Source organism: Somniosus microcephalus, chromosome 1 (assembly GCF_052327205.1).
Source record: "Somniosus microcephalus isolate GS21.2 chromosome 1, FLI_Smic_1.0, whole genome shotgun sequence".
Classification (NCBI taxonomy): domain Eukaryota; kingdom Metazoa; phylum Chordata; class Chondrichthyes; order Squaliformes; family Somniosidae; genus Somniosus; species Somniosus microcephalus.
In genome coordinates, this window is record NC_140987.1 from 217,020,270 (window position 1) to 217,047,212 (window position 26,943).

General features: G+C 43.0%; 1 protein-coding gene across 7 annotated transcripts in view; it reads left to right on the plus strand.

Moving 5' to 3' along the window:
- fcho2 (FCH and mu domain containing endocytic adaptor 2) overlaps positions 1–26,943 on the plus strand; it is a 312,930-nt gene that overhangs the window by 248,156 nt on the left and 37,831 nt on the right. For 5 of the 7 annotated variants that reach the window (XM_085990124.1, XM_085990133.1, XM_085990155.1 and 2 more), the window contains 3 exons: positions 3,976–4,026; positions 15,155–15,266; positions 20,710–20,865. In XM_085990124.1, coding sequence (XP_085846250.1) covers positions 3,976–4,026; positions 15,155–15,266; positions 20,710–20,865 — 319 coding nt within the window. The remainder of the gene's footprint in view (positions 1–3,975; positions 4,027–15,154; positions 15,267–20,709; positions 20,866–26,943) is intronic. The other 2 variants (XM_085990140.1, XM_085990149.1) reach the window with 1 other exon arrangement.

Below are 26,943 nucleotides of genomic sequence, written 5' to 3' on the forward strand. Positions count from 1 at the left end.
CTCATAAGACAACCCCTTTCATTTCAGGAATAAGTCTAGTGAACCTTCTCTGAACAGCCTCCAGTGCAAGTATATCCCTTCTTAAATAAGGTAACCAAAACTGTATGCAGTACTCCAGGTGTGGCCTCACCAATGCCCTGTACAGTTGTAGCAAGACTTCCCTACTTTTATACTTCAACCCCCTTGCAATAAAGGCCAACATTCCATTTGTCTTCCTAATTACTTGCTGTACCTGCATGCTAACCTTTTGTGTTTCATGTACAAGGACACCCAGATCCTTCTGTAACGCAGCATTCTGTAGTCTCTCTCCATTTAAATAATATTTTGCTTTTCTATTCTTCCTACCAAAGTGGATAACTTCGCATTTTCCTATATATATTCCATCAGCCAAATTTTTGCCCACTCACTTAACCTATCTATATCCCTTTGCAGACTCTTTGGGCTGGATTTTCTCAATGGAGACGTGTTGGAGGCAGGACTGCTGCTTGCCTGGTTTCAGTCCTGCCTCCATCAGCCTCTGGCCAACCAGCGGGATCTTCCCCTGATTGACCTTGTTAAGCCCGTCCGGCGGGCTCAGTAGACCAATTAGGTGGAAATCCGTGACAGAGCACGTCAACGTATGACGTGTCATCTGTCAAGAATTTTTGAAAGAAGAAATGTCATCTGTGAAGCTGTCAAACACTGACATTCTGTGTAGTTTGATGAGCCCTTGTGTTCAGGACTCATCAAACCTTTCTATTTTGTAGAAATCAGATGACTGTTGGATCGGAGGATCCAACAGCCAGTCTGTGATCTCTACAATGGAGATATCGGGACTCCGGCTCCACAGCGGCTGAAGGCTGTAGGCAGAAACAAAGGTAAGTGAACATTTTCTAACACTTTACACTCACCTCACATACTTACCACTCCACACTTGCACCCATCACTCACCTCTACATCGCACTTTCAGACCCTCCGAACCCCGCATCCCTCTTACTCGGCTCCTACACCCTGGCGGGATTCCCCGAGGTCGGGAAACCCGCACTTCGGAACGAAAAATGGGGATAATCCTATTTTCTGCCTGTTAACTACCTGTTAATAGGCTTTAATCCCTTTCCCGCCTCGAGGAGACGGGACCCGGGGCAGGACGGCTTCCCACCTCCTGGCAAGCGGGCACGGAGGCGGGTTGGGGGCGGGTTTGCCACCCATCCCCAAATTCTGCAACTTTTCCGGCAGTCCTGCCTCCATACCCGCCTCCTCGGGGCTGAGAAAATCCAGCCCCACGTGTCCTCCTCACAACTTGCTTCCCCACCTAGATGTGGCTCAGTGGGTAGCAGACTCGCCTCTGAGTCAGAAGGTTGTGGGTTCAAGTCCCACTCCAGGAACTTGAGCACATAAAGCTAGGCTGACACTCCAGTGCAGTACTGAGGGAGTGCTGCACTATCAGAGGTGCCGTCTTTCGGATGAGACGTTAAATCGAGTTCCCATCTGCTCTCTCGGGGATCCCATGGCACTATTTTGAAGAAGAGCAGGGGAGTTATATTTATATTAACGATTTAGACGTTGGAATCAAAAACACAGTTTCTAACTTTGCGGATGATACCAAATTGGGGATAGTCAATACTGAGGAGGACTGCAACAAATTACAGGAGGGCATTAATAAACTTGCAAAATTGGCATATAATTGGCAAATGAATTTCAACACCGATAAATGTGAGGTATTACACTTTGGTAGGAAGAATAAGGAGGTTACTTATTACTTGCCGTGTGAGAGTCTGGATAGGGTAGAGGAGCAAAGGGATCTCGGAGTACAAATACATAAATCACTAAAATTAGCGACACAGGTTAACAAGGCCATAGAAAAGCAAACCAAGCACTAGGGTTTATTTCTAGAAGGATAGAATTGAAAAGTAATGAAGTTATGCTAAACTTGCATCCAACCTTGGTTAGATCACACTTGGAGTACTGTGTACAATTCTGATCGCCATATTATAAAAGGATATAGAGGCACTGGAGAAGGTGCAGAGAAGATTTCCAAGGATGATACCAGAAATGGGAGGATATACCTATCAGGAAAGGATGAACAGGCTGGGTCTCTTTTCTCTTTGAAAAAAGAAGGCTGAGAGGTGACTTAATAGAGGTCTTTAAAATTATGAAAGGTTTTGATAGAGTAGATACAGAGAGACTGTTTCCATTTGTGGGGAAGAGCAAAACTAGAGGCCATCAATATAAGATAGTCACCAAGAAGTCCAATAGGGAATTCAGAAGAAACTTCTTTACCCAAAGAGTGGTGAGAATGTGGAACTCGCTACCACAGGGAGTGATTGAAGTGAATAGTATAGATGCATTTAAGAGGAGGCTAGACAAGCAGATGAGGGAGAAGGGAATAGAGGGTTATACTGATAGATTTAGAGGAGGAAAGACAGGAGGGGGCTCGAGTGGAGCATAAATGCCAGCATGGACTGGTTGGGCCAAATGGCCGTATATCCTATGTACCCAAATTGTTAAACTTTTAAGTGTTTCCCCATTATGTGGATCTATATTATGGCTACAGTATGATATTTAATGAAAGCAAATTAAATGTTGAAAGTACTTTCTTGTTAGCAATTGTGTGTTTCCTCATAGTAACTTATGTATTTTACAGAATGACCAAGGCATACAAACAGTATTTTATCATTTCCACTTTTTAGTTCTACTTATTGCTTTTAAGTTTGGGTTACTTGTGATAATTCATAAAGAATGGTCTTATCAATGTTCTGTGCATTTTCATGTGTTCCTATAGATTACAGATAGAACTTTGAATAAATGAAAACAAATATGAATGCTGATTAATTATAGTGGCTTTTTAATCCTTAGACTTAAAGCAAGTCTTGGGGAAATTCCAGGCTCCTTGAGCTGGGTATATTGTTTCCGCTCACCTACCACACTTTTGAGAAACATGCTATTAAATAATAAATCTACTCAACTGTCAGCAAATTTAGTACTGTAACATTAGCCCCGTAGAATTAAAATAAAGCTAATTTTAAGTTTAAAAAAAATACTTGTGCTCATTCTTTCCATTTTCACCCTATATTTTTATTATTTTAACTACTTTTCTGTCTAACATGCCTTGTTATAGCTAATTTGACCCTTTTTTTAAAAAAGAAACAAGGTAAAATACTATAAGCACCTTTCTTCAGAGGTTTTCGGGAGTCCTGTTGTCCATTTTGGAGATGGAATTAACTTCCAGAAAATTGGCTTTCAATTGGTTACACATCATCGCTGAAAGTTGATTTTTCAGCCAGTCGGGTACTGCAAGTCTAAAAGCTGACATGCATAGACTTAAACAGGTCAATCTTTGGCACGCATTTGTAAGTCAATCTAGAAAGGCGATGATGGAGCAAGCTATGTTGCTGGTGTCTCAGGGAGCTCAGTGCTGCTCGGATGAGAGCTTATGTAGTGTGGTGAGGGTTAATACTAATTTTAAATATCCAGCATTAGTGGTAAATTGGAACATCCACAACATCCAATTTTCTTACCTCTTAAAGAGGTGCTGTCTTAATTACTGGGAGGATGGATCAGCAGTCGCTAGTAATTTTCATTGCGTAGATGGCACATAATATTTTTGCAGCTCTATTCAGTTGGTACACTTGTATTCTGTGTTTTTGAACTTTTATTTTGCATTTATCAAGCAATTTTTGAAGCTATTGCCCCTTTTAAAATTAACCCCCTACATAGGGATTTTAATTGCTCGATACATGGTTAGAATCCATGTAGCTCATTCAAAATAAACTTGGTAATATGATAACAAATTGATACAACCAAAATGAATAGCACATTTTTGACATTTTCCTGAATGCAAGTAATTATAACATCTGAGAGTATTTAATAATGCTGGTGCTGTTATAATTCTTCTAAGCGGTGACAATATATTGGATCCTTGAAAACACTTCCAAATTAGTTTTTTTTTTTTAATTCTGTCTATACAGTTGCTTTTCTTCATTTATTTTTCCTCAGTTGCTGAGGTTTTTCGTATGAATTTTGCAGTTGGAGGTCATATGATGTCTGGTAATTTTTTTATTTAATTATTGTGCTTACTGAGTTTTGCTGTATGGCTTTGCATCACAAGAACAAAAGAGAGACTTTACAAAATTTTGCATACCGTGGTTATAATTCTGTGACAGGAAAGTTTTTTTTTAAATGAGAATTTCTTAGTTGTAACACTGTTGCAAATAACACTTCACATTTTAAACGTGCATTTATAAACTGCTTATAATTCTGTATTGGCATTATTCTGAAATATTAATGGTTGTTGTAGTGGAGTAATGAATACTTAATCTGTAAAATCTCAACTATAAAAAGAATTAAGTATTCATTTATAGCAGCTATAACAATATTAGAGAAATTCAGCCTCTAGCAACTTGTCTAATATCTGGTATCCATTAGTAAGTATGTTTTTGTCATTTCTTCTGAATAGAAGAAAGAAAGAAAACTCCAACCAAATAGATTCTGTCTTTGATCCCTCAAGGACATTCTCTTTCTAGCACTGTAATATTTTCCTTAATCAAAACTGCTACCCCTCCTTTTTTCCTTCCCAATCTTTCCTGAATATCTTGTACCCAGGAATATTAAGCATCCAATCTTCCTTTTATGAGCCAGGTCTCAGTTATCATCACTACATCATATTCCCACGTGGCTATTTGCGCCTGTAGCTCACCAACCTTATTAACCACGCTTTGTGCATTTACACACATGCATTCCAAACCTAACTTAAACCTCTTTGTATTTTCTATGATCCACCTAATTCTGTATTATTTCTAACTCTGAACTGTCTCTCCCAGTCCTCTGTGCACCTTGTTTCTACTTTTTAATACTACATCCTGGTGCCCAACCCCCTGGCGAATTAGTTTAAACCCACCCCCACAGAACTAGTTAACCTGCCCAAACGGATATTGGTCCCAGCTCTGTTCACGTGCAACCTGTCCATCTTGAACAGGTCCCTTCTGTCACAGAACTGATCCCAATGCCCTTCCTCCTGCACCATGTCTCTAGCCATGTATTAACCAGCCATATCTTCCTATTTCTACTCTCTCGCAAACGTGGCACTGGGTGTAATCCAGCGATTAGTACCTTTTGAGGTCCTGCTTTCTAACTTCCTCCCTAGCTCCTTAAACTCTTGACTGCAGGACCTCAACCCTCTTCCTCCCTGTGTCGTTGGTTCCGACATGGACTACAACTTCTGGCTTTTCCCCTGACACCCACAGAATGTTTTGCACCCTCTCCTTGATGTCCCTTACCCTGGCACCAGGGAGGCAACATACCATATGGATCTCGTGTCGAAAGTAGCAGAACTGCCTGTCTCTCCCCACGACTATCGAATCCCCAATTACTACTGCATTCCTACACTAATGTAGACCCCTGTGCAGTCCTTTGCCTCATGGTGCCAGGCTCAGGACTGCACTCCTTTGAGGTGTTGTCACCCTCACTGGTATTCAATACTGAATATCGGTTTGAGAGAGTGCCACAATCCCGGAGGATTCCTGCATTGCCTGCCTCTTCCTCCCCTTCCGGGTGACCACCCACTTGCTATTCTGAACTCTATCTGGCTGTGGGGTGACCACCTTCTGGAGTATCGTGCCCAATTCTGGGTACTGCACTTTAGAAAAGATGTAAAGGTTTCAGAGAGGTACAGAGAGATTTACTGGAATGGTTCCAGGGATGAGGGAATACAGTTATGTGTACAGACCAGAGAAGCTGGGGTTGTTCTCCTTGGAGCAGAGAAGGCTAAGAGGAGATTTGAGAGAGGTGTTTAAAATCATGAAGGATTTAGAGAGAGTAAATAAAGAGAAACTGTTTCTAATGGCTGAAGGGTCAATAATGAGAGGGCACAGATTTAAGGTGATTGGCAAAAGTATCAGAGGCGACATGAGGAAAACTTTTTTTATGCTAGGATTTGGAATGCTGCCTGATAGGGTGATGGATACAGATTCAATAGTAGCTTTCAAAAGGGAACTTGAAGGAGAAAAAATTGCAGGGATATGGGGAAAGATTGCTGTCATACATTCAACTGATGCTCTTCGAAAGAGATGGCGCAGACTCGATGGGCTGAATGGCCTCCTTCTGTCCTGTACTATTCTATGATTTATATAGCACTTTTCACAGTCTCAGGAGGTCCCAAAGTGTTTCTTAGCCAATTAAGTACTTTCGAATTGTAGTCACACTTGTAATGTAGGGAAATGCAACAGGCAATTTGTGCACAGCAAGGTCCCACAAACAACAATATGATAAATGACCAGATAATCTGCTTTAGTGTTGTTGTGGGATAAATATTGGCCAGGAAACCAGGAGAACTCCTCTGCTCTTCTTTGAAAATTGCCATGAGATCTTTTACGTCCAAATGAGAAGGCAAACAGGGCTTCAGTTTAACGTCTCATCCGAAAGAACAGGAAAAAATGCTTTCAAAGTCTCAAAATTAGTTTCTTTACAAATTGAAACTATTTAATGGTTTGGAGAAACTATCACCAGGTTTTGCCACCAGATGATAAACTGTTACTGCTGGCCAAAATAATAAAGAAACTAAATGCTAATACTGTATAAGGTTTATACAACTGAAAGATTGCATAAATGGGTTATTACTTGCAATTAAACAAAAGACTTTTGTGTTATTGGCTGTCCTGAATTCAGCAAAGATGCTGTTTCAGCAAACTACATGTGGATGTGATCTAGTAACATGTGGATGTGATCTAGTAACATACGGATGCAAACATTCTCCTCACAACACTTAATGGCTCTACTCAGTAAGTAGAAAACCACGATTCATTTTGATTGCTTCTGTTTTTTTAACATTACCCATACTGATTGCTGTCATACATTCAACTGATTCAAGAACTTTGCACATAATTTTAGAACTGAATTGTGCATTTGTAAAAACCTTTTGCCACTATGTGCAATCAAACTCGGCATAGAAGTGAAGTTTTTTACTTGCACAGATAAAAGTTCACTTATCTGGCATGAATATATTATGCAGTGGTGTTAAGCCCAGAATAGATAGCCAGAGCCTTCATTGCAGAGAATTTGACTCCAAACTTGGCAAATTCCAAATCTCTCGTGTTTACAATCCTGTTTTCTTTGGGGTTGGTGGAGTGCTTCATCACTGCCATCCTATTTGTGTAGGAGGAAAGGGAAACTAACTAGGGAGTGATTTCTTCCAATACCATTGAAACCAACTTGCAGGTTGACCAATGAATCACTGGTGCTGTTTATGCAATGTCCATTGGTCATGCCATCCTAACTATGGAAGATGGCCAGCTTTTGGAAAAAGGGAGCAAAATACAAACACAACTTTTCTTACCTTCAGTCCATACCTCCAATTTTAATTTAATGTTTTAATAAATACATTCAGCCAAACTTCTGTTTATTGAGTTTGCATTGCTTGTGTTTTTTTCTGCAGTGTTGTTGATGAGCTTTGCTGAAGTAGGCCCTGGTTTGTTAAGATCACTACTTTAATACTATGTTCTGATGGGGTTTGAGAATATTATTGAACATGGCCTATTTTTGTTTGTGTATCTGGTTTTTATATAGAAAACTAGCTTCAAAGCATGCTGATAAACAACATAGATTTTAATGGGAAATTTTATACAGACCTCTATTTCCTAACTGGCTTTTTAAAACATTTTGCTGGCTAATCTAGATTTTACTTGCTTTCAAAATAATCGTTATGGAAACGGAGTAAAATGGTTTTGTTAAAGATGGCTTTAGTTTAATTCACACTATTTACTTTGTCTTCTCTTTAATTCTTTTGACCTTGGCGCTATCTTGATTTGGCCCTTCAACCAGCTTTTGCAATAGAAGTAAATGCTTATATATTGTGGCAAAACTGATGCTTTAAAAAGCTGATACATTGCAACTGCTGGTTCATATGCACAGGGTGTAAATTGTGGTGTATTTGTAATTGACTGCATGCTTTTTTTTGCTGGGTGCTGTTCTTTTCAAATATGTGATGTCAGTCTAAAAGCTTACTAAAATGGGGTTATTAATTGTTCAAAATTACAACTATTGGTAACAATCCTTATTTTGATGATGGTTACTTTGACCGAAATTGTATATATATCTATATATATAAACCTGTCTGTCTCTCTGTCTGTCTCTCTGTCTGTCTCTCCGGCTATACAATCAAAAGTTATAGAGCGTACCTACACATATGTTATATCAAAAGAAAGCTTATCATTAGGGGACTCTCAGAGGCGTATTTACTTTTTGGTTGGACAAAAATTGTGCCGACGGTATACAAAAAACGTTCAAAATTCCGCTCATTAGCATCGAGTGACGTGAAGATTGACCAATCGTACAGTCGAGCGACCCGACGGTCGACCAATCGCTGCGTCACGGGGGCGGGTTCATTGCATGTGCGGGCGGGCCATCCAAGAGTTGAGTGACGTGACGATTGACCAATCCTACACTTCAGTGACCTGATGGTTGACCAATCGGTGCGTGTGTAGGCGGGCCTAATCATTCTGAACTGAGGTGAGTGTCAGCCATCTTGATTCTTTAACTATTCATTTCTTTTTCCCATCGGGGTTTTATCTTTTTAAAAAAAAATACAAACATTTCGGCCATTTCCTCCACACTTGCATTGGAAATCAACTTTTTTTTTTAAACCCAGGGAGCGCTTTCTGACAAAGACGTTGCGCTTTTCATTCGGAGGCAGACGGGGGGAACGTTTAATGGATTTTTGCCCGCTTTAATTACCGACTTTTAAAAATTTTACTTCAGTTTTTTCCTAAAAATATAAATAAACTCTCTGTTCATAGCTCCTTATTTCTCTCGGGGTTTTATCTTTTTTAAAAAATTTTTAAAATATTTCAGCTCCTTCTCCTCACGTCACCTAGCAACAGTAACCAGGGAAGCCTCAGTCCAACGTGACAAGGAACGACTACAACTACCAGCATGCTGTGTGCGTGCTGCACATGCGCATTCAGGGTGTAACTGGGTGTGCTCCGACTCAATCGCTCCCTCCAGTCCCGGGCGGCGTCTCAAGCCCGAGACACAGAGCGCGATAGCGCAGGTCCAGCCGCAATTGGCGGTCTTCAAGCCGGCTCGGGGCGGGGGTCTGGTGCTTGGGGGGGGTGCTCGGGAGGGGGGGGGGTGGCGCCGGGGCTCGGGAGGGCGGGGGGGTCGCCGGGGCTCAGGAGGGGCCGGGGCGGGGCTCGGGAGGGGGGGAAGGTTTACCCCGGCAACCGGGCCCGGCCGTCTCTCTCAGCCTCAAGCCGGCTCACGCCCGTTCCCGGGGCTTGGCTCCATTTGCGGCCGCGGGCCACTCGCCCCCTCTCCTTTCCTCTGTCTCTCCTCCCCCCCCTTCCCTCTCCCCCTCCCCCTCTCTCCCCCACTCCTCACCTCTCCCCCTCTCCTCTCTCCCCCTCTCTCTCCCCCCCTCTCTCTCCCCCCCTCTCTCTCCCCCCCTCTCTCTCTCCCCCTCTCTCTCTCTCTCTCCCCCCCTCTCTCTCTCCCCCTCTCTCTCTCCCCCTCTCTCTCCCCCCCTCTCTCTCCCCCCCTCTCTCTCTCTCTCTCCCCCTCTCTCTCTCTCTCTCTCTCTCTCCCCCGCTCCCTCCCCCTCTCTCCCCCCTCTCTCTCTCTCCCCGCTCTCTCCCCCCCTCCCTCCCTCCCCCTCTCTCCCCCCTCCCTCCCCCTCTCTCTCTCTCTCTCCTCCCCTCTCTTCCCCCCGCTCCCCTCTCTTCCCCCCCGGTCGCGCGCTCTCTTCCCCCCCGGTCGCGCGCTCTCTTCCCCCCCGGTCGCGCGCTCTCTTTCCCCCCCCCGGTCGCGCGCTCTCTTCCCCCCCCCGGTCGCGCGCTCTCTTCCCCCCCCCGGTCGCGCGCTCTCTTCCCCCCCCCCCGGTCGCGCGCTCTCTTCCCCCCCCCGGTCGCGCGCTCTCTTCCCCCCCCCCGGTCGCGCGCTCTCTTCCTCCCCCCGGTCGCGCGCTCTCTTCCTCCCCCCCGGTCGCGCGCTCTCTTCCTCCCCCCGGTCGCGCGCTCTCTTCCCCCCCCCCGGTCGCGCGCTCTCTCTCTCGCTCTCTCTTCCAACAACAACATGCCCTCAAAAAAGCCTCGGCACCGCCAGGCACTCCAGCTAGTATCATATAAAAACTACCGAACTTCATCAATATATACCGTACATTGGGCTTTTAGGACCTTTATATGGCAGAAACAGGAAATTCAATTTGCATTGGATAAGATATACACGGCATAAACATTACGTACAAGCATAGTTGTAACCCACTGATTAGGTCACAAATATAATAGTGACCTTAGCTGTGAAAATCAAGAAGTAGAATCAGTTGGGGTGGAGCTTAAGAAGCTGCAACGGGCAGAAAACATTGGTGGGAGTTGTTTATAAACCCCCAAACAGTAGTTGTAATGTAGGGCAGAGTATAAATCAGAAAATTAGAGGTGCTTGTAACAAGGGTAATACAGTAATCATGGGGGACTTCAATCTCCATATAGATTGGGCAATCCAAATTTGCAGTAATAGTGTGTAGGACGCATTCATGGAATGTATACAAGCTAGTTTTCTGGATCAGTATGTTGAGGAGCCTAATAGGGAACAGGTATTTTAGATCTAGTATTGTGCAATGAGAGAGGGTTAATTAGTAACCTTGTAGTAAAGGGGCCTTTAGGGAAGAGTGACCATAATAGGATACAATTTTATATTGAGTTTGAAAGTAATTTAGTTAAATCTGAAACTAGGGTCTTAAATCTAAGCAAAGCAAACTACAAAGGTATGAGGGACGAGTTGGCTATGGTAGATTGGGAAGCTACATTAAAAGGTAGACAAGCAATGACTAGCATTTAAAGAATTAATACATAATTTACAACAAATATACATTCCTTTTAAGGCACAAAAACCCCACAGGACAAGTGGTCCAACCGTGGCTAACGAGAAGTTAAAGATAGTATTAGATCAAAGGAAGCAGCTTATAATGTTGCCAAAAAGAGTAGCAAGCCTGAGGATTGGGAGGATTTTAGAATTCAAAGGAGGACCAAGAAATTGATAAAGAAAGGGAAAATAGAATATGAGAGTAAACTAGTGAGAGACATAAAAACCGACTAAAAGCTTCTATAGGTATGTAAAAAGGAAAAGATTAGCGAAAGTAAATGTGGGTCCCTTACAGGCTGAGACAGAAGAAATTATAATGGGGAATAAGGAAATGGCAGAGAAACTAAACAAATACTTTGTGTCGTTCTTCACAGAAGAAGACACAAAAACCTTCCTGGATATAGTGGAGAACCAAGGGTCTAGCGAGAATGAGGAACTGAAAGAAATTAGTATTAGTAAAAAAAAATAGCACTGGAGAAATTAATGGGACTGAAAGCCGATAAATCCCTTGGACCTGATGGCCTACATCCTAGTGTTTTAAAAGAGGTGGCTTTAGAGATAGTGGATGCATTGGTTGTCATCTTCCAAAATTCCATAGATTCTAGATTGGTTCCCGCGGATTGGAAGTTAGCAAATGTAACCCCACTATTTAAGAAAGGAGGGAGAGAGAGAAAACGGGAAACTACAGACCAGTGAGCCTGACATCAGTAGTAGGGAAAATGCTAGAATCTATTATTAAGGAAGTGGTAACAGGGCACTTAGAAAATAATAATAGGATTGGGCAGAGTCAGCACGGATTTATGAAAGGGAAATCATGTTTGATGAATCTGTTGGCGTTTTTTGAGGTTGTAACTAGCAGAATAGATAAGGGGGAACCAGTGGATGTGGTGTATTTGGATTTTCAGAAGGCATTCGATAAGGTGACACAGAAGAGGATATTAAACAAAATTAGGGCTCATAGGATTGGGGGTAATATACTCGCATGGATTAAGGATTGATTAACAGACAGAAAACAGAGAGTATGAATAAGTGGGTCATTTTTGGGTTGGCAGGCTGTAACTAGTGGAGTACCGCAAGGATCAGTGTTTGGGCCTCAGCTATTCACAATCTATATCAATGATTTGGATGAAGGGACCAAATGTAATATATCCGAGTTGCTGATGATACAAAGCAAGGTGGGAATGTAAGCTTTGAGGAGGATGCAAAGAGGCTTCAAGGGGATATAGACAGGCTATGTGAGTGGGCAAGAACATGGCAAATGGAATATAATGTGGAGAAATGTGAAGTTATCCACTTTGATAGGAAAAATAGAAAAGCAGAGTATTTTTTAAATGGTGAGAGATTGGGAAATGTTGGCGTTCAGAGGGACCAGGGTGTCCTTGTACACGAATCACTGAAAGTTAACATGCAGATACAGCAAGCAATTAGGAAAGCAAATGGTATGTTGGCCTTTTTTACAAGAGGATTTGAGTATGAGTAAAGATGTCTTACTGCAATTAATAAGGCCCTGGTGAGACCACACCTGGAGTATTGTGTACAGTTTTGGTCTCCTTACCTAAGGAAGGATATACTTGCCATAGAGGGAGTGCAACGAAGGTTCACCAGACTGATTCCTGGGATGGTGGGGGGATTGTCCTATGAGCACTAAGACAATGATGTCAGTATGTCAATAGTTATGTGGTTTTACTGTTCCAAAACTTGACATTTGAGTTTTGCACAATTTAAAAACTAGAGAATTTAGCTTCTCTGCATGAGGGCTTTGCTTTAATATCTGCTCACTTTCTTGTGGTCTTTGTCCCTATGTTTGTGTGTCTATTGTACTAGATGGTGATGTATTCATTGGAAAACTTCCTTCATTTGAGAAGCGCAGTACTTGAAAGCTTTGAACTAGTTTTTAGAGGTACCAATCCCATTATTGCAAAGTAATTATATTTTTTACTAGTTTTCAGATGTGAACATTTTGAATAAATAACGTTTATAACAGGCCACATTAACAATAAGCATTCGTACAAGATATGAAGCCTTTACGGAAAATTTCTTTTGTTCTCAGCCAGCAATAACACTTAATATTTTTGAAGATAAACAGAAGTTAGAAACTTACGATCAAGGCATTGCTTTTGGCATTTAATTAATTACATGATGATTTTTACATACAAGCTAATATATTGAAGCCCTCTGGGTTGATTGCAGTCGTTATGTCATACTGGATTTTAAAGATTTCACTCATGAGAAGTTCTTGTGAATCCAGCAAGTTCATTCGAGTATTGGGAACTTAGCTTTGTGAAATTTCAGTTGAAGCAAAACTGGGCCCTTCTATTCAGTAATGCTTATTCTTTGGCTGCTCTTGCAACGGCCTCCTTACCAACAGGCCACAAATCTGCTGTTTGTGTGTGATATCTACTTTTGATGAAGGACCAAGAATCTGCAATTATCTGTGTTTAAGGCCTGATGCCAGACCCATAATTATGGAAGTGGGGTGTATTACTGGCCAAATGTTGGACCCTAGATAATAAGGTTACATGATGCTATGCTACGTTTAACACTGGCAGTGATTGTATCTCGTAACAGACTGGGGAGGGGTCTGGCGAGGATGATCATATTTAGGACATCTGGACCCAAGTTCTTTGGACTGTAGGAGGAGTACCCAACTGGCACCTGAATTGCAGGAAGCCAGCTTTTACAGTTGTGGTCATTTCTGAAATGATTTCTGAGTTGCTGATAATTTTCTGGTAATTTGTATTCCCTTTAAAGGCTAGCAGAGCCTTAGAAGTAGCACAAGGGCAAAACTAGATAGAAACAATGTGATGAAAGGTTAGCTTAATTAGGATCATCTGTTTTCCAGGTTATCTTTCTGTGCAGCAAGGAATTGGAAAAAGTAACAATTTTACTCATTTAAAAAATAGTCCTTTTAGTGCTAAATAGAAAAATATATTAGTAATGAAAATGTTTAGATATAGAAGATTAACATTTGAATGCGAATCCAGTATTTATGTAGGAATATTGTAAGCACGTAACTAAAATTAACTAAATTAATTACTATGTAGCCTTAAAGATTATTTTTGATTTTTGCTAAAAGTTAATAGAGAAGAAGAAATTAGCCTAGTTTGACTTTTTACTATTTTTTGTTTAATCAAGTTGGTATTCTGGAAGTCACAGGTACAACTTGCAGCAGTTTTTGCACAAATGGATTTAGATTTTCAGTTTACATTTGCATAATGAAGTTCAGTATTTTGCTCTTGTCTGGCAAAATTCTTTTGCATGGCGTAAATGCATCAACTTTCACAATTCCAATTGAGAAATTGTGTACAGGAAACTTTGTGCTATCCGGAGGTTGAATGTCCGGCAACTTCGATCCAAATCAGCAGCCGTTTTGGTTAGGTTTTTTTTCTTCTCCTAGCATTCTTTTCACAGGCAGGCTCTGGAAAGCGTCTCTGTATCTTAGCAACAGCTTCAGAGACGCTTCCAAGCCACGGGCCGAGTGCTGACAAGCTGTTGCTAAGCAACAGTCTTTGTTGTCAGATACGGAGATGAGAAGCTCCTATCTGATAACATTGACGCTGGTCTATCCGGAAGTTTTGAGGCAACGGCAGTAGCTCGGTGCCGGATAGCACAAAGTTTCCTGTATATAGAAAGAAATGTACAGTACAAGACGCATTAAGATACACATGATTTCCAATTTCTTTATCATTTGTAACTATTATAAAACAATTAAATCAATAATGAATACATGCATATGTATCAAATTACGTTGATTGTTACTTTCAATTTTAACCCGAACAGTTGTTGTTTAATTTGGTTTTAGTTGCAAGGTTGTAGGGGATATTTCAGAGATCAAGTCACAACTTTAGCAATTTTGTAGCCTATTATATATTGCAGTTCTGTCTCAATTTGTACAGCTACAATTGAATTTGATTTATCAACTTTCCAAGTTTCTCCCCTGTCCACCGTTTCAAGGATAGGGGTGTTCACATTATTTATTAAAATACTGGGAAATTGCTGCAGTTGTGCATCAGTAAAATGTTTGTTTAACTGCTACAGTTTGCACTATTTATAAAAAAAAAAAAAAAAAAAATTGTTTTATATTTTACTTTGTAGAATTTCTCAACTTTGTGTCCTAACTTGTTTTGGATAATCAAATTTGTATGCCTGTTAATTTCAAGATTAAAAATATGAACATAATTTTCTGTGTACAACTTCAAGATATGATTTTAAACCATTACTAAGATTTCCATAAATTTAAAAAAGTTAAAATAACTAAAGACAAAAGGTAACTGTTTAATTAAATGAATACGAAGTGTATGTTTATTTTCCTCTGTTTATCCATTAGGCACTTCTCGTGGACCCAGTCCTATAAGCCTTGGGACGCAAGACGCCTTACCAGTTGCAACTGCTTTTACAGAGTCAGTTAATGCTTATTTCAAGGGGGCCGACCCATCAAAGTATGTGGATCTGACTTACTGCACCTACAATCATTTAATTAACCATAATCTACAGAAAAAATAAAATCAATGCACTCCTGTTAAATTGCTGCATTTTGAGGAAATGCAAATATATCCTGAAAACAAATTCAACTGTAATTAGTACTGTAGTTATAATAGATTGAATTTAAGTAAAATTGAATGGTAGCACAATTTAGTCCATTGTACAACCTATACTGGTACATTGAAACACAAATAATTACGTTTTCAGTTAAAGGAGTCTTTTTAGATTTGCAATTGATGCAATTTGTAGACACCTTGTTAAAAATTTACTCTCCTATCACTAATAAGTAAAGGAACATCTCCATGTGCACTAAGCATGCAGACTAGAAGGTCATCTCCTGGTGCTGAGTTAGCAGCCCTTATTCGGGCAGCAGTTGGGCACTGCAGTTGGTCTCAATGTTCCTGAACTAGGGAGTGAAAAAATAAACAAGGGTTCCCACTGCTAATTTCTATCATGTGGTTTCTGCTGGAGTATGCAAATAGGTGGACCGTAAGACCATGATCAGACGCTGCTGTGAAGCCCTCCACAGTTTGATGGCCTACCAATATGTGAAGAATAGCCACGTGGGTAAAATATAAATGCACCCCGAGAACTATAACCAGTAAGAGTCAGCATCTTCAGGAGAGATGGGGAGAAAATTGGGGACAAAATTACTTACTGTTTCTGGACAAGGAAAAAAAGCTTAATGACCCGATAGGGTCACAAGCTCCACAGTTTTGTGATGCTGACACTTAACTGTCATTCTAAGCAAGCACCTGCAATAATAAAAAATCTTAAGATTGTACGTCTACCTTTTTCTTTTGTTAACCTAATCAGGTGAATTTGCTTGAATTAATCCTTTAATATGATTTTAGACAGTTCCTTATTTAGAACAGGTCTGATATACCTATGTCTCAGTGAATTAATTAAACATAAGTTAGGCTACAGTTAGAGTACTGTGTGTAGTTTTGGCCACCCTATTACAGGTTACAGAGAAAGGGAGGGGCAAGGCCATGCAGGGATTTAAGCATGAGGATGAAAATTTTAAAGTCAAGGTAATGGGGGCCATGAATCAGCGGAGGTCAGCGAGGGTGCAGCAGTGGGATTTGGCATAGCATAGGAGACAGGCAACAGTGTCTTGGATGAGCTGAAGCTCACGGAGGGTGGTGCAAAGGAGGCTTACCAGGAGAGCGTTCAGTAGCTGAATCTGGAGGCAATAGAGGCATGGATGAGAGTTTTAACATCAAATGGGATAAGGTGGGGGTGGTGGGGGAGTGGAGGCGGGCAATGTTATGTAGGTGGAAGTAAGCGGTCTTTGTTATGGAAAGGTTATGAGTTTGGAGGTTCAGTTCAGGGTCGAATAGGATGCAGATGTTCTAGTTCAGCCTGAGATGTGCTGCTTCTTGTCACGGGAGAGGAATGGTGTCATGGAGAGGGCATGGAATTTGTGGTAATGGCTGAAGATGATGGCTTAGGTCAGGTCTTCCCAATGATTAGCTTGAGGAAATTGCAGCTTTGCAAGGCTAGATATTGGACAAGCAATCTGAAAGCACAGCGGTTGAGAGAGTAGGTGGAGAGTTAGAGCTGGATGGCATCAGCATACATGTGGACGTTGACTCCATGTCTACAGATCACCAAGGAGCAGCATGTAGAAGAGAAAGAGGTCAAGTATGGAGGCTTGGAAAATTTCAGAGGTGATAGTGCAGGGGTGGGAAGAGAAGCTATCTGAAGAGATGGTCTGACAGGATTGGATAGATAAGGGTAGAACCAAGCTAGGGCATTCACATGGAGTTGGATGACGGAGGAGAGGTGGTGAAGGAGGATAGTGCAGTTGACCCTGTCAAAGACTGCAGAGACGTTGAGCAGGACAAGGACCCATATTATATTTGAAGATTTCACATTGTTGATCTATTGACCTGTTTGCTAACTTGTCTGCCCAGCTAATTTGGTCCAAATCCTTCCCTATCTCACTGAACTTTGTCTTGCCAGTCCTGCATTCTTATCTTTGACTCTTCATTGTCCTTTTCTGTTCTTACACTAAACCTACCTATGTTGTGATCACCATTTTCCAATTGTTCTCCTACTCTCGCATCAGTTTATTTGCCCACTTAGTTTCCGCTAAAATCGAGCAATGTTCCTTTCCAAAATAACAACAGAAAACGCTGGAAAAACTCAGCAGGCCAGGCAACATCCGTGGAGAGAGAAACAGAGTCAACGTTTCAGGTCGAAACCCTTCTACTTCCAGCGTTTTCTGTTGTTATTTCAGATTTCCAGCATCCGCAGTATTTTGCTATCGTATTAATGTTCCTTTCCATGTTGGACTAGAAATATATTGATCTAGGAAGCAGTCCTGGATATTTTAAAAAGCTTTTCCACGTTGACCATATGCATTACCTTTATTCCAGAATAGCTTGGGATATTATTGCTCTGTTGTTTTTGCATGTCTCTGTGAACTACCTGCAGATCTCCCCCTCTCTACCTCCACTGTTTAGTAGTCTGTAATGCACACTGAAAATTGTACTATTTCTTTTGCTATTACCTAACTCTATCCAGTTACATTAGTTCTTAACACAACCCTGAGGACATTCTTGTGTTCTAGCACTATGATAGAATCCTTTACGAACACTGCCACCCTAACCTATGTTGGCCTTCGTACTCTTGGGTTAAGGAGAGCAACGATTGACTGGGATTCCTGCTCCAGAGCACTATCCAGCAATCTCAGTAGAAGTATGCATGTGTGAATATCAAGTCAAGATATAAGCAGCCTCAGCTGTTGTTCAATAGCCTCTCAACATTCAGTGCCTGGATTCATATTTGAAGAATAGCTGCTTGGATGACATACTGGAGGGCATCTGTTGAATTGTTCTCAAACAAGAAATTGACGTGCATGATTAATGTTTCCATTACACCACAAAAACAGATGCAGATCCTATTTGACCCTGAGCTTCCTGCCCTATATCGTCCCCATCACAAAGACCGCCTATTTCCAACTTTGTAACATCTCCTGCCCCTGCTTCTGCCTCGGCCTATCCAGTGCTCAAATCCTCATCCATGCTTTTGTTATCTCCAGACTTGACTATTCCAGTGCTCTTCTGGACGAGTCCCATCTTCCACCCCCCAAAACTCGGCTGCCCGTATCCTAAATCGCACCAAGTCCTGCACACCTATCACCCCTATGTTCGCTGACCTACATTGACTCCACTGTTCCCTAAAAGCTGCGCTTTGTTCTGCATGGCCTGTTTCTTTTAATATGCAGTCTTTACAGTGTAAAAGCCGGTGAGTGGCCTGCATGGGAACTTTCATATTAGTGCGCGCACCTTAGCAGAAATATTATTGGCTCCCAGTTCACCAATGCCTCAGATTTAAATTCACATCCTCTTATTCAAATCCCTCCATGGACTCTCCTCCTCTATCTGTGTAACCTCCTCCAGCCCTACAACCCTCTGAGAACTTTGGATTCTTCCAACTCTGGCCTCTTGTGCATCCCCCACTCCCTTTGTGCCACCATTGGCTCTGGAATTCCCTCCTAAACCTCTCTGCCTCTCCACCTCTCCCCCCTTTAAGACCCTCGTTAAAACCTATCTCTGCTTGACCAAGCTTTTATTCACCCCTTCTAATATCGCCTTTGTCAATTTTTGTCTGATTACACTTCTATGAAGCGCCTTGGAACGTATCACTACGTTAAAGGTGTTGTTTTATAACTTAGCACTAAATTAGATGGAAATCAGTTCTACCTGATTGTCTATTTTAGGCCCCATTGGATTCCCCAGTTGGGTCTGGGGTGGACAGTGGAAACTCCCATTCAGAATAGGCAAGAACATCAGTAGTGCATTTTAAAAAAGAGGGGGGGATTCCTGGATGTAATTTCCAATTGTGCAGGATGCCAAGTCTCACTATCATCCCAGAAACCTGGCGTCCAGGGTTTTTAGGGGCAGATAGCTGAAGAGGTAGTTAATGTAAAGGACACAGGATGGCAAAGTAAGTGTTTTGGGCTGCTTTTGTTATTACATTGTTTGCTGCTGGCACTCAGGCTCATGTGAGCCTTTGTGCCAGTTATTTTTTTTGCTCCAGCAGCTTTACTGGGACCAATGGGCTTCCCAATGGGACTCCTGAGCTGTTTGTTCAGAAGAGGACGACCTTTGGACCGATGCTGGTCAAGCCAGACTGCTCAAGAGCTGCTTCATGCCTTCTCCGAGCATCTGCAAACAGGGGTAGAAGTAGCGCTGATGAGATTTGTCTTCCCAAACAAATTTGCAGCAGGAGATGTCGAAGGTGTCACTAGCATACGAGAATGCCTGATTAACTGTTACACTGGATGGTTCTTTAGAATTACTACAAACACAGCATGTCATGGTACTGCAAAAAATAAGGCATTTTTGGGTGAAGATGAATCAGTGTTGGCTGATTGACTGCACAACCAAGATGCATACCAACCACTTCTACAGATCCTGATGCACCAACCTGGCAAAGACGTGGGAGCCTGTCTTCTGAGGATCTGGGTCAGCAAAGAACGAAGTGCAGAGCTGTGCCATAATGTGCAAGGACAACTGCAGTTACCTATAGCATTGGGCCAGAACATGCAGGGACAGTAATGATCAGCTGTGGCCTGGAAATTGGTTGCACCCCCTTGCAGAATACCGCATTGCTGACCTAGTACTGTAAAATGCCACAAAAATAACCCTCCTTGTAAGTGCCACCCTGACCTCAGCAGCTATATATCAGAGGTATAATACTGTTCTGCTCTTTCACTTGCCTGCAAATTCATGCCAACATCTTAGGGTTCCCCTTTCCTTCATTTTGAACTGACAATTCTTGATCCACTCCTCTTCAGCCTCAGTAAAGGCTGATAATGCATTGAGATACATTTTGAGACTAGCTAAAGGTTTTCTGAATTTTTGCCCCTTTATCTTTGCCCTGTTAAATTTCATTTTCTATACAGATTTTCTCTTCTACCAATCTTGGGCTCCTGGTGCTGTGTATAATTCTGCAAGTAAATTTGCACTGCTATTATCACTTGACCTTTTAGGCAGGATTTACGTCAATTCTTGGCAATTTAGAATTGACTTAGACCTGTAGACAAGTTCCGTCTCAACGTTTTCAGGAGAAGGTGAAATAAAAACTGATGAGGTTTTAAAAATAAATTCTAGTATATTCCAATTAGACTGTTAAATTATAAAATATTTAAATTTATGGGGAAATCTAATTTACATAAAATATTTGAAGTAAATCCTAAGGGAAAGTTGCTTGCTAAGCTGCAGTGATGTACTTTGCTGGTATGAATAAGTATTTTACCAGTGAGATCAAGAATATCTATAGCAATAAAAATGAGCTATCTATTTCTGTTTGATAGAACCCCTAGGTTTATCATTCTTTGATAACTGGAAAATCTGTTGCTGTTTTAATTTTATGCTCTTTCTGCAGGTGTATAGTTAAAATCACTGGTGATATGACCATGTCCTTTCCAAGCGGAATAATTAAAGTTTTTACCAGCAATCCATCACCAGCAGTGCTTAGCTTCCGAATAAGGAACACCAGCAAATTTGAGCAAATTCTTCCAAATGCACAGCTGGTATATAGGTAATCTCTTCATGCTTGTGTTATCTACTAACAACATTAAAATCTAACTAGAACTGACTTTTATTTCCTGTTTTAAATGTATGATGTAGTTGGATTATCATGTGACAATAATTAGAAAACATGCAATTAAATGTCAGCTTAGCTCAATTGGCAGAACTCTCACCAGAATTGAAAGGTTGTAGGTTCAAGCTCTGGTCCAGGACTTGAACACGTAATCTAGGTATTGCAACATCCGTGGAGAGAGAAACAGAGTTAATGTTTCAGGTTGAAGACCCTTCGTCAGAACTGAGAAAAAAGCAGGAAATGAAACAGATGAAAAAGCAAGTTTGGGGGCTGGGAAATGGGGGAGGGGGTGAAAGAACAAAAGGGAAGGTCTGTGAGAGGTGAAGAGACATTAAGAGATATTCAAGGCGAGACGAGATGGTAATAGGGCAGGTAAAGAAACAAAGGATGGCTCTAGATGAAGTGTGAAATGCGCTGGCAGAATGAAAGACAGCTGCCATGTGGGAGAGAGGAAAAAAAAGGAAAAGGCACAAACCAAAAGTGTGGATAAAAAATATATAAAAATATGATGGGGGCCGAGGTTATGATCTGAAATTGTTGAACTCGATATTGAGTCCGGAAGGCTGTAAAGTGCCTAATCGGAAGATGAGGTGCTGTTCCTCGAGCTTACGCTGAGCTTCCATGGAACAATGCAAGAGGCCGAGGACGGAGAGGTCTGAGTGGGAATGGAGCGGTGAATTGAAATGACAGGCGACCGGAAGCTCGGGGTCATCCTTACGGACTGAACGGAGGTGATCCGCAAAGCGGTCACCCAATCTGCGTTTGGTCTCCCCAATGTAGAGGAGACCACATCGTGAGCAGCGAATACAGTATACTAGATTGCAAGAAGTACAAGTAAATCGCTGTTTCACATGGAAGGGGTGTTTGGGGCCCTGGACAGTGGGAAGGGGGGAGGTATAAGGGCAGGTGTTGCATCTCCTGCGTTTGCACGGGAAGGTGCCGGGGGAAGGGGTGCTGGGGGTGATAGAGGAGTGGACTAGGGTGTCTCGGAGGGAGCGGTCCCTACGGAATGCTGAAAGGGGAGGGGAGGGAAAGATGCATTTGGAGATGGCGGAGGATGATCTGTTGAATGTGGAGGCTGGTGGGGTGAAAGGTGAGGACAAGGGAAACCTTATTGTGGTTCCGGGAGAGAGGGGCAGGGGTGAGGGCAGAAGTGCGGGAGATAGAACGGACACGGTCGAGGGCCGTGTCAACCACGGTAGAGGGGAATCCTTGGCTGAGGAAAAAGGAAGACATGTCGGAAGCACTGGTGTGGAAGGTGGCATCGTCGGAGCAGATGCGGCTGAGACGAAGAAACTGGGAGAATGGAATAGAGTCCTTACAGGAGGCGGGGAGTGTTCTTGCCCCACGGAACCTATCTCTTCCTATCTCGACTCTTTTTTCTCCCCTTGTCCAGTCTCTTCCCACCTACATCCGCGACTCTTCTGATGCCCTCCGCCACTTTGACAGTTTCCAGTTTCCTGGCCCCAACCGCCTCCTTTTCACCACAGACGTACAATCCCTCTACACCTCCATCCCCCACCAGGATGGCCTGAGGGCGCTCCGCTTCTTCCTTGAACAGCGGCCCAACCAGTCCCCATCCACCACCACCCTCCTCTGCCTGGCTGAACTTGTTATCACATTGAACAACTTCTCCTTTGACTCCACTCATTTCCTCCAAATTAAAGGTGTTGCTATGGGTACCCGCATGGGTCCTAGCTATGCCTGCCTTTTCGTGGGATATGTGGAACACGGTAAATTGATGACTATCAGTGCCATTTCCTGCACTTGCCCTGAACTAGACAATTTCATTCACTTTGCCTCCAATTTCCACCCTTCCCTCACCTTCACATGGTCCATCTCCGACTCTTCCCTTCCTCGACTTCTCCGTCTCCATCTCTGGGGATAGGTTATTGACCAACATTCACTACAAGCCCACTGACTCCCACAGCTACCTGGACTACACTTCCTCCCACCCCGCCTCCTGTAAGGACTCTATTCCATTCTCCGCCGCATCTGCTCCGACGATGCCACCTTCCACACCAGTGCTTCCGACATGTCTTCCTTTTTCCTCAACTGAGGATTCCCCTCTACCGTGGTTGACACGGCCCTCGACCGTGTCCATTCTATCTCCCGCACTTCTGCCCTCACCCCTGCCCCTCCCTCCCGGAACCACGATAGGGTTCCCCTTGTCCTCACCTTTCATCCCACCAGCCTCCACATTCAACGGATCATCCTCCGCCATTTCCACCACCTCCAACGTGATCCCACCACCAAACGCATCTTTCCCTCCCCTCCCCTTTCAGTCTGTCATTTCAATTCACCGCTCCATTTCCACTCAGACCTCACCGTCCTTGGCCTCTTGCACTGTTCCACGGAAGCTCAGCGTAAGCTCAAGGAATAGCACCTCATCTTCCGATTAGGCACTTTACAGCCTTCCGGACTCAATATCAAGTTCAACAATTTCAGATCATAACCTCGGCCCCTATCATTTTTATATTTTTTTATCCACACTTTTGGTTTGTGCCTTTTCCTTTTTTTTCTCCTCTCTCCCACATGGCAGCTGTCTTTCATTTCTGCCAGCACATTTCACACTTCATCTAGAGCCATCCTTTGTTTCTTTACCTGCCCTATTACCATCTCGTCCCGTCTTGAATATCTCTTAATGTCTCTTCACCTCTCACAGACCTTCCCTTTTGTTCTTTCACCCCTCCCCCATTTCCCAGCCCCCAAACTTGCTTTTTCATCCATTTCATTTCCTATTTTTTTTCTCAGTTCTAACGAAGGGTCTTCGACCTGAAACTTTAACTCTGTTTCTCTCTCCACGGATGTTGCCTGGCCTGCTGAGCTTTTCCAGCGTTTTCTGTTGTTGTTTCGGATTTCCAGCATCCGCAGTATTTTGCTATCGTAATCTAAGTATTAGTGTGGGACTGTGGGACTGGTGCATGGTTAGAAGACAGCTGCCTTTCAAATGAAATATTAAACCGAGGCTTTGCTTGCCCATTCAGGTGGATTTAAAAGACCCTATGGCACTATTCAAAGAAGAGCTGGGAATTCCCACCCCAGTAATCTTAACCTCCAACCCACATTGTTCCCATCAGACAGGCAGAGTTAAAATTGACCCTTTACGTTCTGGTATTGGTTATTTTGAAATATCTTTTTTGTGTAGCTTTTCATTTTAGTTTTTTTGCAGATACTATGGCCTAGAAATTGGGTTCTGGTCTTGCCAGGGCTGTAGCGCCAGAAAGTTTGCACCAGCGGTAATGCGGCAGCGCGTGACGAAAATTCGGGTGCGCCGGGCCCAGACGGCGGCGGGCGCTAAAACCCTCCTTTAGCGCCTCAAAACGGGCGTGAACTTGGGTTTCCCGGCGCTAATCCCCCGCTGCGGCACCCGATGCGGTGCGGCAGGCGGGGGAACTGCAGGCCTCCTCCTGTTAAGGAGGAGCTGCCTGCAGCCGACAACTGTCCGGCGGATTGACCCGACATCTGAGCCCGGCACCTCGGGGAAGTGCCGGGCTCGCATGAGACACTGATCAGGGCCGCGGGGGGGGAATGCAGGAGTCCGGGAAGGGAGGTGCGGGCAGGCGGCCGCCGGGAACGCGGCCGGCCGCCGCTCCACCTTTATGCGCCGGCGCACACTGGGGGAGGACTCTGTTGCCAGAGTCTTAGTTGCGCCTGCCACGGGCGAGGCGGGCGCAACTGAATTTCGGCTTGGGGCCGGGTTACCACGGCAACCGGGACGCTGCGCACACCGATGACGTCATCGGTGCCGGCGCAGCGCTACCGGTGCAACGCCGATTTAGGGCCCCAGGGAATTTCTCAACTGGCCATAACTCCGGCGCTAGGCCCTCTAGCGCCTCAAATGCGGCGCTAAGCCTACCGAATTTCTAGGCCTATAAATTTAGGGTCTTATCTTGGATATTCTCTTGGCTGTAAGTCATCTGAGGATCTTGCATTGAGTTATAATGGCCCGGGCCTCATGCCGAGGGATCACCTTGTGTTAAAATTGATCCTTCAATTTCAAGGTGTTATCTTGGTCTTAGCTTGGCTGTTTTAAATTGCATACACCTCATTCACATGGTTTGAACTCAATTGAACCTTTCTATTGGATTATAATGCATTCCAGGAATTCATTATTCTGTATGTGCTGTCATTATCGCTCATAATGCAATGGTGTGAAAGTATAGCATTCTCTGAGAAGAACTGAGTAATACCAGTATGTTTGGGTATCTCCAGTTCAAGATTTTTTTTCTCTTTCTTGCTGCATCTGATCCTGTGCTTCCTGTTACAGCTCTTTCCTTTCTCACTAATCTAGCTCTTCATAGAGCTAAAGGTGTATATGCCAACCCTCAAACGTTTCACACTGCCAGTCAGTTTTTCTGTCTGCTACTCGCCATTTGCTAGCAGAAATCAGTGTACGATTTGAACTTCCCACACTAGGTCATTCTGAGGTTGCCTAAAAATGCTCTGCATACTCCCAACTGGTAGGATCCTTAATTTCCACCATAAGTTCATGGAAATTTTTGGGTTGCTGAATCAGTAATATCAAAAAAAATTGTCTTCTGATTCTGACCATAAAAACCCCAAATTCTCTCTTGTCTTCACACTGAATTTTACACTGAAAATCGGGTCCAGGGCTATGTGTTGTGTGATAACATCATTAATGAGAAGAATGTGCAGCACTGCACCTGGTTATCAGAGCCAAATTCTTTCAAGGGAGTCAGTAGATTGAAGACTTGAGGTGAATTCAGTTTAAAGTGGTTAATATAATAAACATGTATTGAAGCAAACAATTATGAGGTTACAAATTATAACACAATTATAGCTAGTTACAGATATATTTTCTTTTGAGAATTTTTTCAAAGAACAAAACCTCCCACTAGTTGAGAGAAAATAATTTACGATATTTGCTTTGATAATAAGCATACATGTTAACCATCAACATTACAGTAACGTTTCTTGTCAGCTTGGGATTTGAACATCCCACGGTGCCCTAAGGTCACCTCAGATTACTGCAAAAATCTTCTCTCTGTGTATGTGGCCATAAGAGCATAAGAAATAGGAGCAGGAGTAGGCCATTTGACCCTTCAAGCCTGCTCTACCATTTAATAAGATCGTGGCTGATCTTGTACCTCAACTCCACCTTCCCACACTATCCCCATATCCCTTGATTCCCTTAATATCCAAAAATCTATCGATCTCTGTCTTGAATATACTCAACGACTGAGCACGGACAGCTCTCTGGGTAGAGAATTCCAAAGATTCACAACCCTTGGAGTGAAAAGATTTCTCCTCATCTCAGTACTAAATGGCCGAACCCTTATTCTGAGACAGTGACCCCTAGTTCTAGACTCCCCAGCCAGGGGAAACATCCTCCCAGCATCCACCCTGTCGAGCCCTGTAAGAATTTTATATGTTTCAATGAGATCACCTCTCATTCTTCTAACCTCTAGGGAATATAGGCTTAGTCTACTCAATCTCTCCTCATAGGACAATCCACCCCATCCCAGGAATTAGTCTAGTGAACTTTTCTTGCACTCCCTCTAAGGCAAGTATATCCTTTCTTAGGTAAGGAGACCAAAACTGTGCACAGTACTCCAGGTGTGGTCTCATCAAGGCCCTATATAATTGTAGTAAGAGTTCTTTACTCTTGTACTCCAATCCCTTTGTAATAAAGGCTAACATACTATTTGCTTTCCTAATTGCTTGCTGTACCTGCATGTTAACTTTCAGTGATTTGTGTACAAAGTCACCCAGGTCCCTCTGAATACCAATATTTCCCAATCTCTCACCATTTGAAAAATATTCTGCTTTTCTGGGCTGGATTTTGCCAATGGGGAGCTTTTGGAGGCGGGACTCCCACTTGTCAGGTTTCAGTCCCGCCTCCATCAACTTAGTCATAGAGTTATACAGCACAGAAAGAGGCCCATCGTGTCCATGCCGGCCATCAAGCCCTGTCTATTCTAATCCCATTTTCCAGCACTTAACCCGTAGCCTTGTATGCTATGGCGTTTCAAGTGCTCATCTAAATGCCTC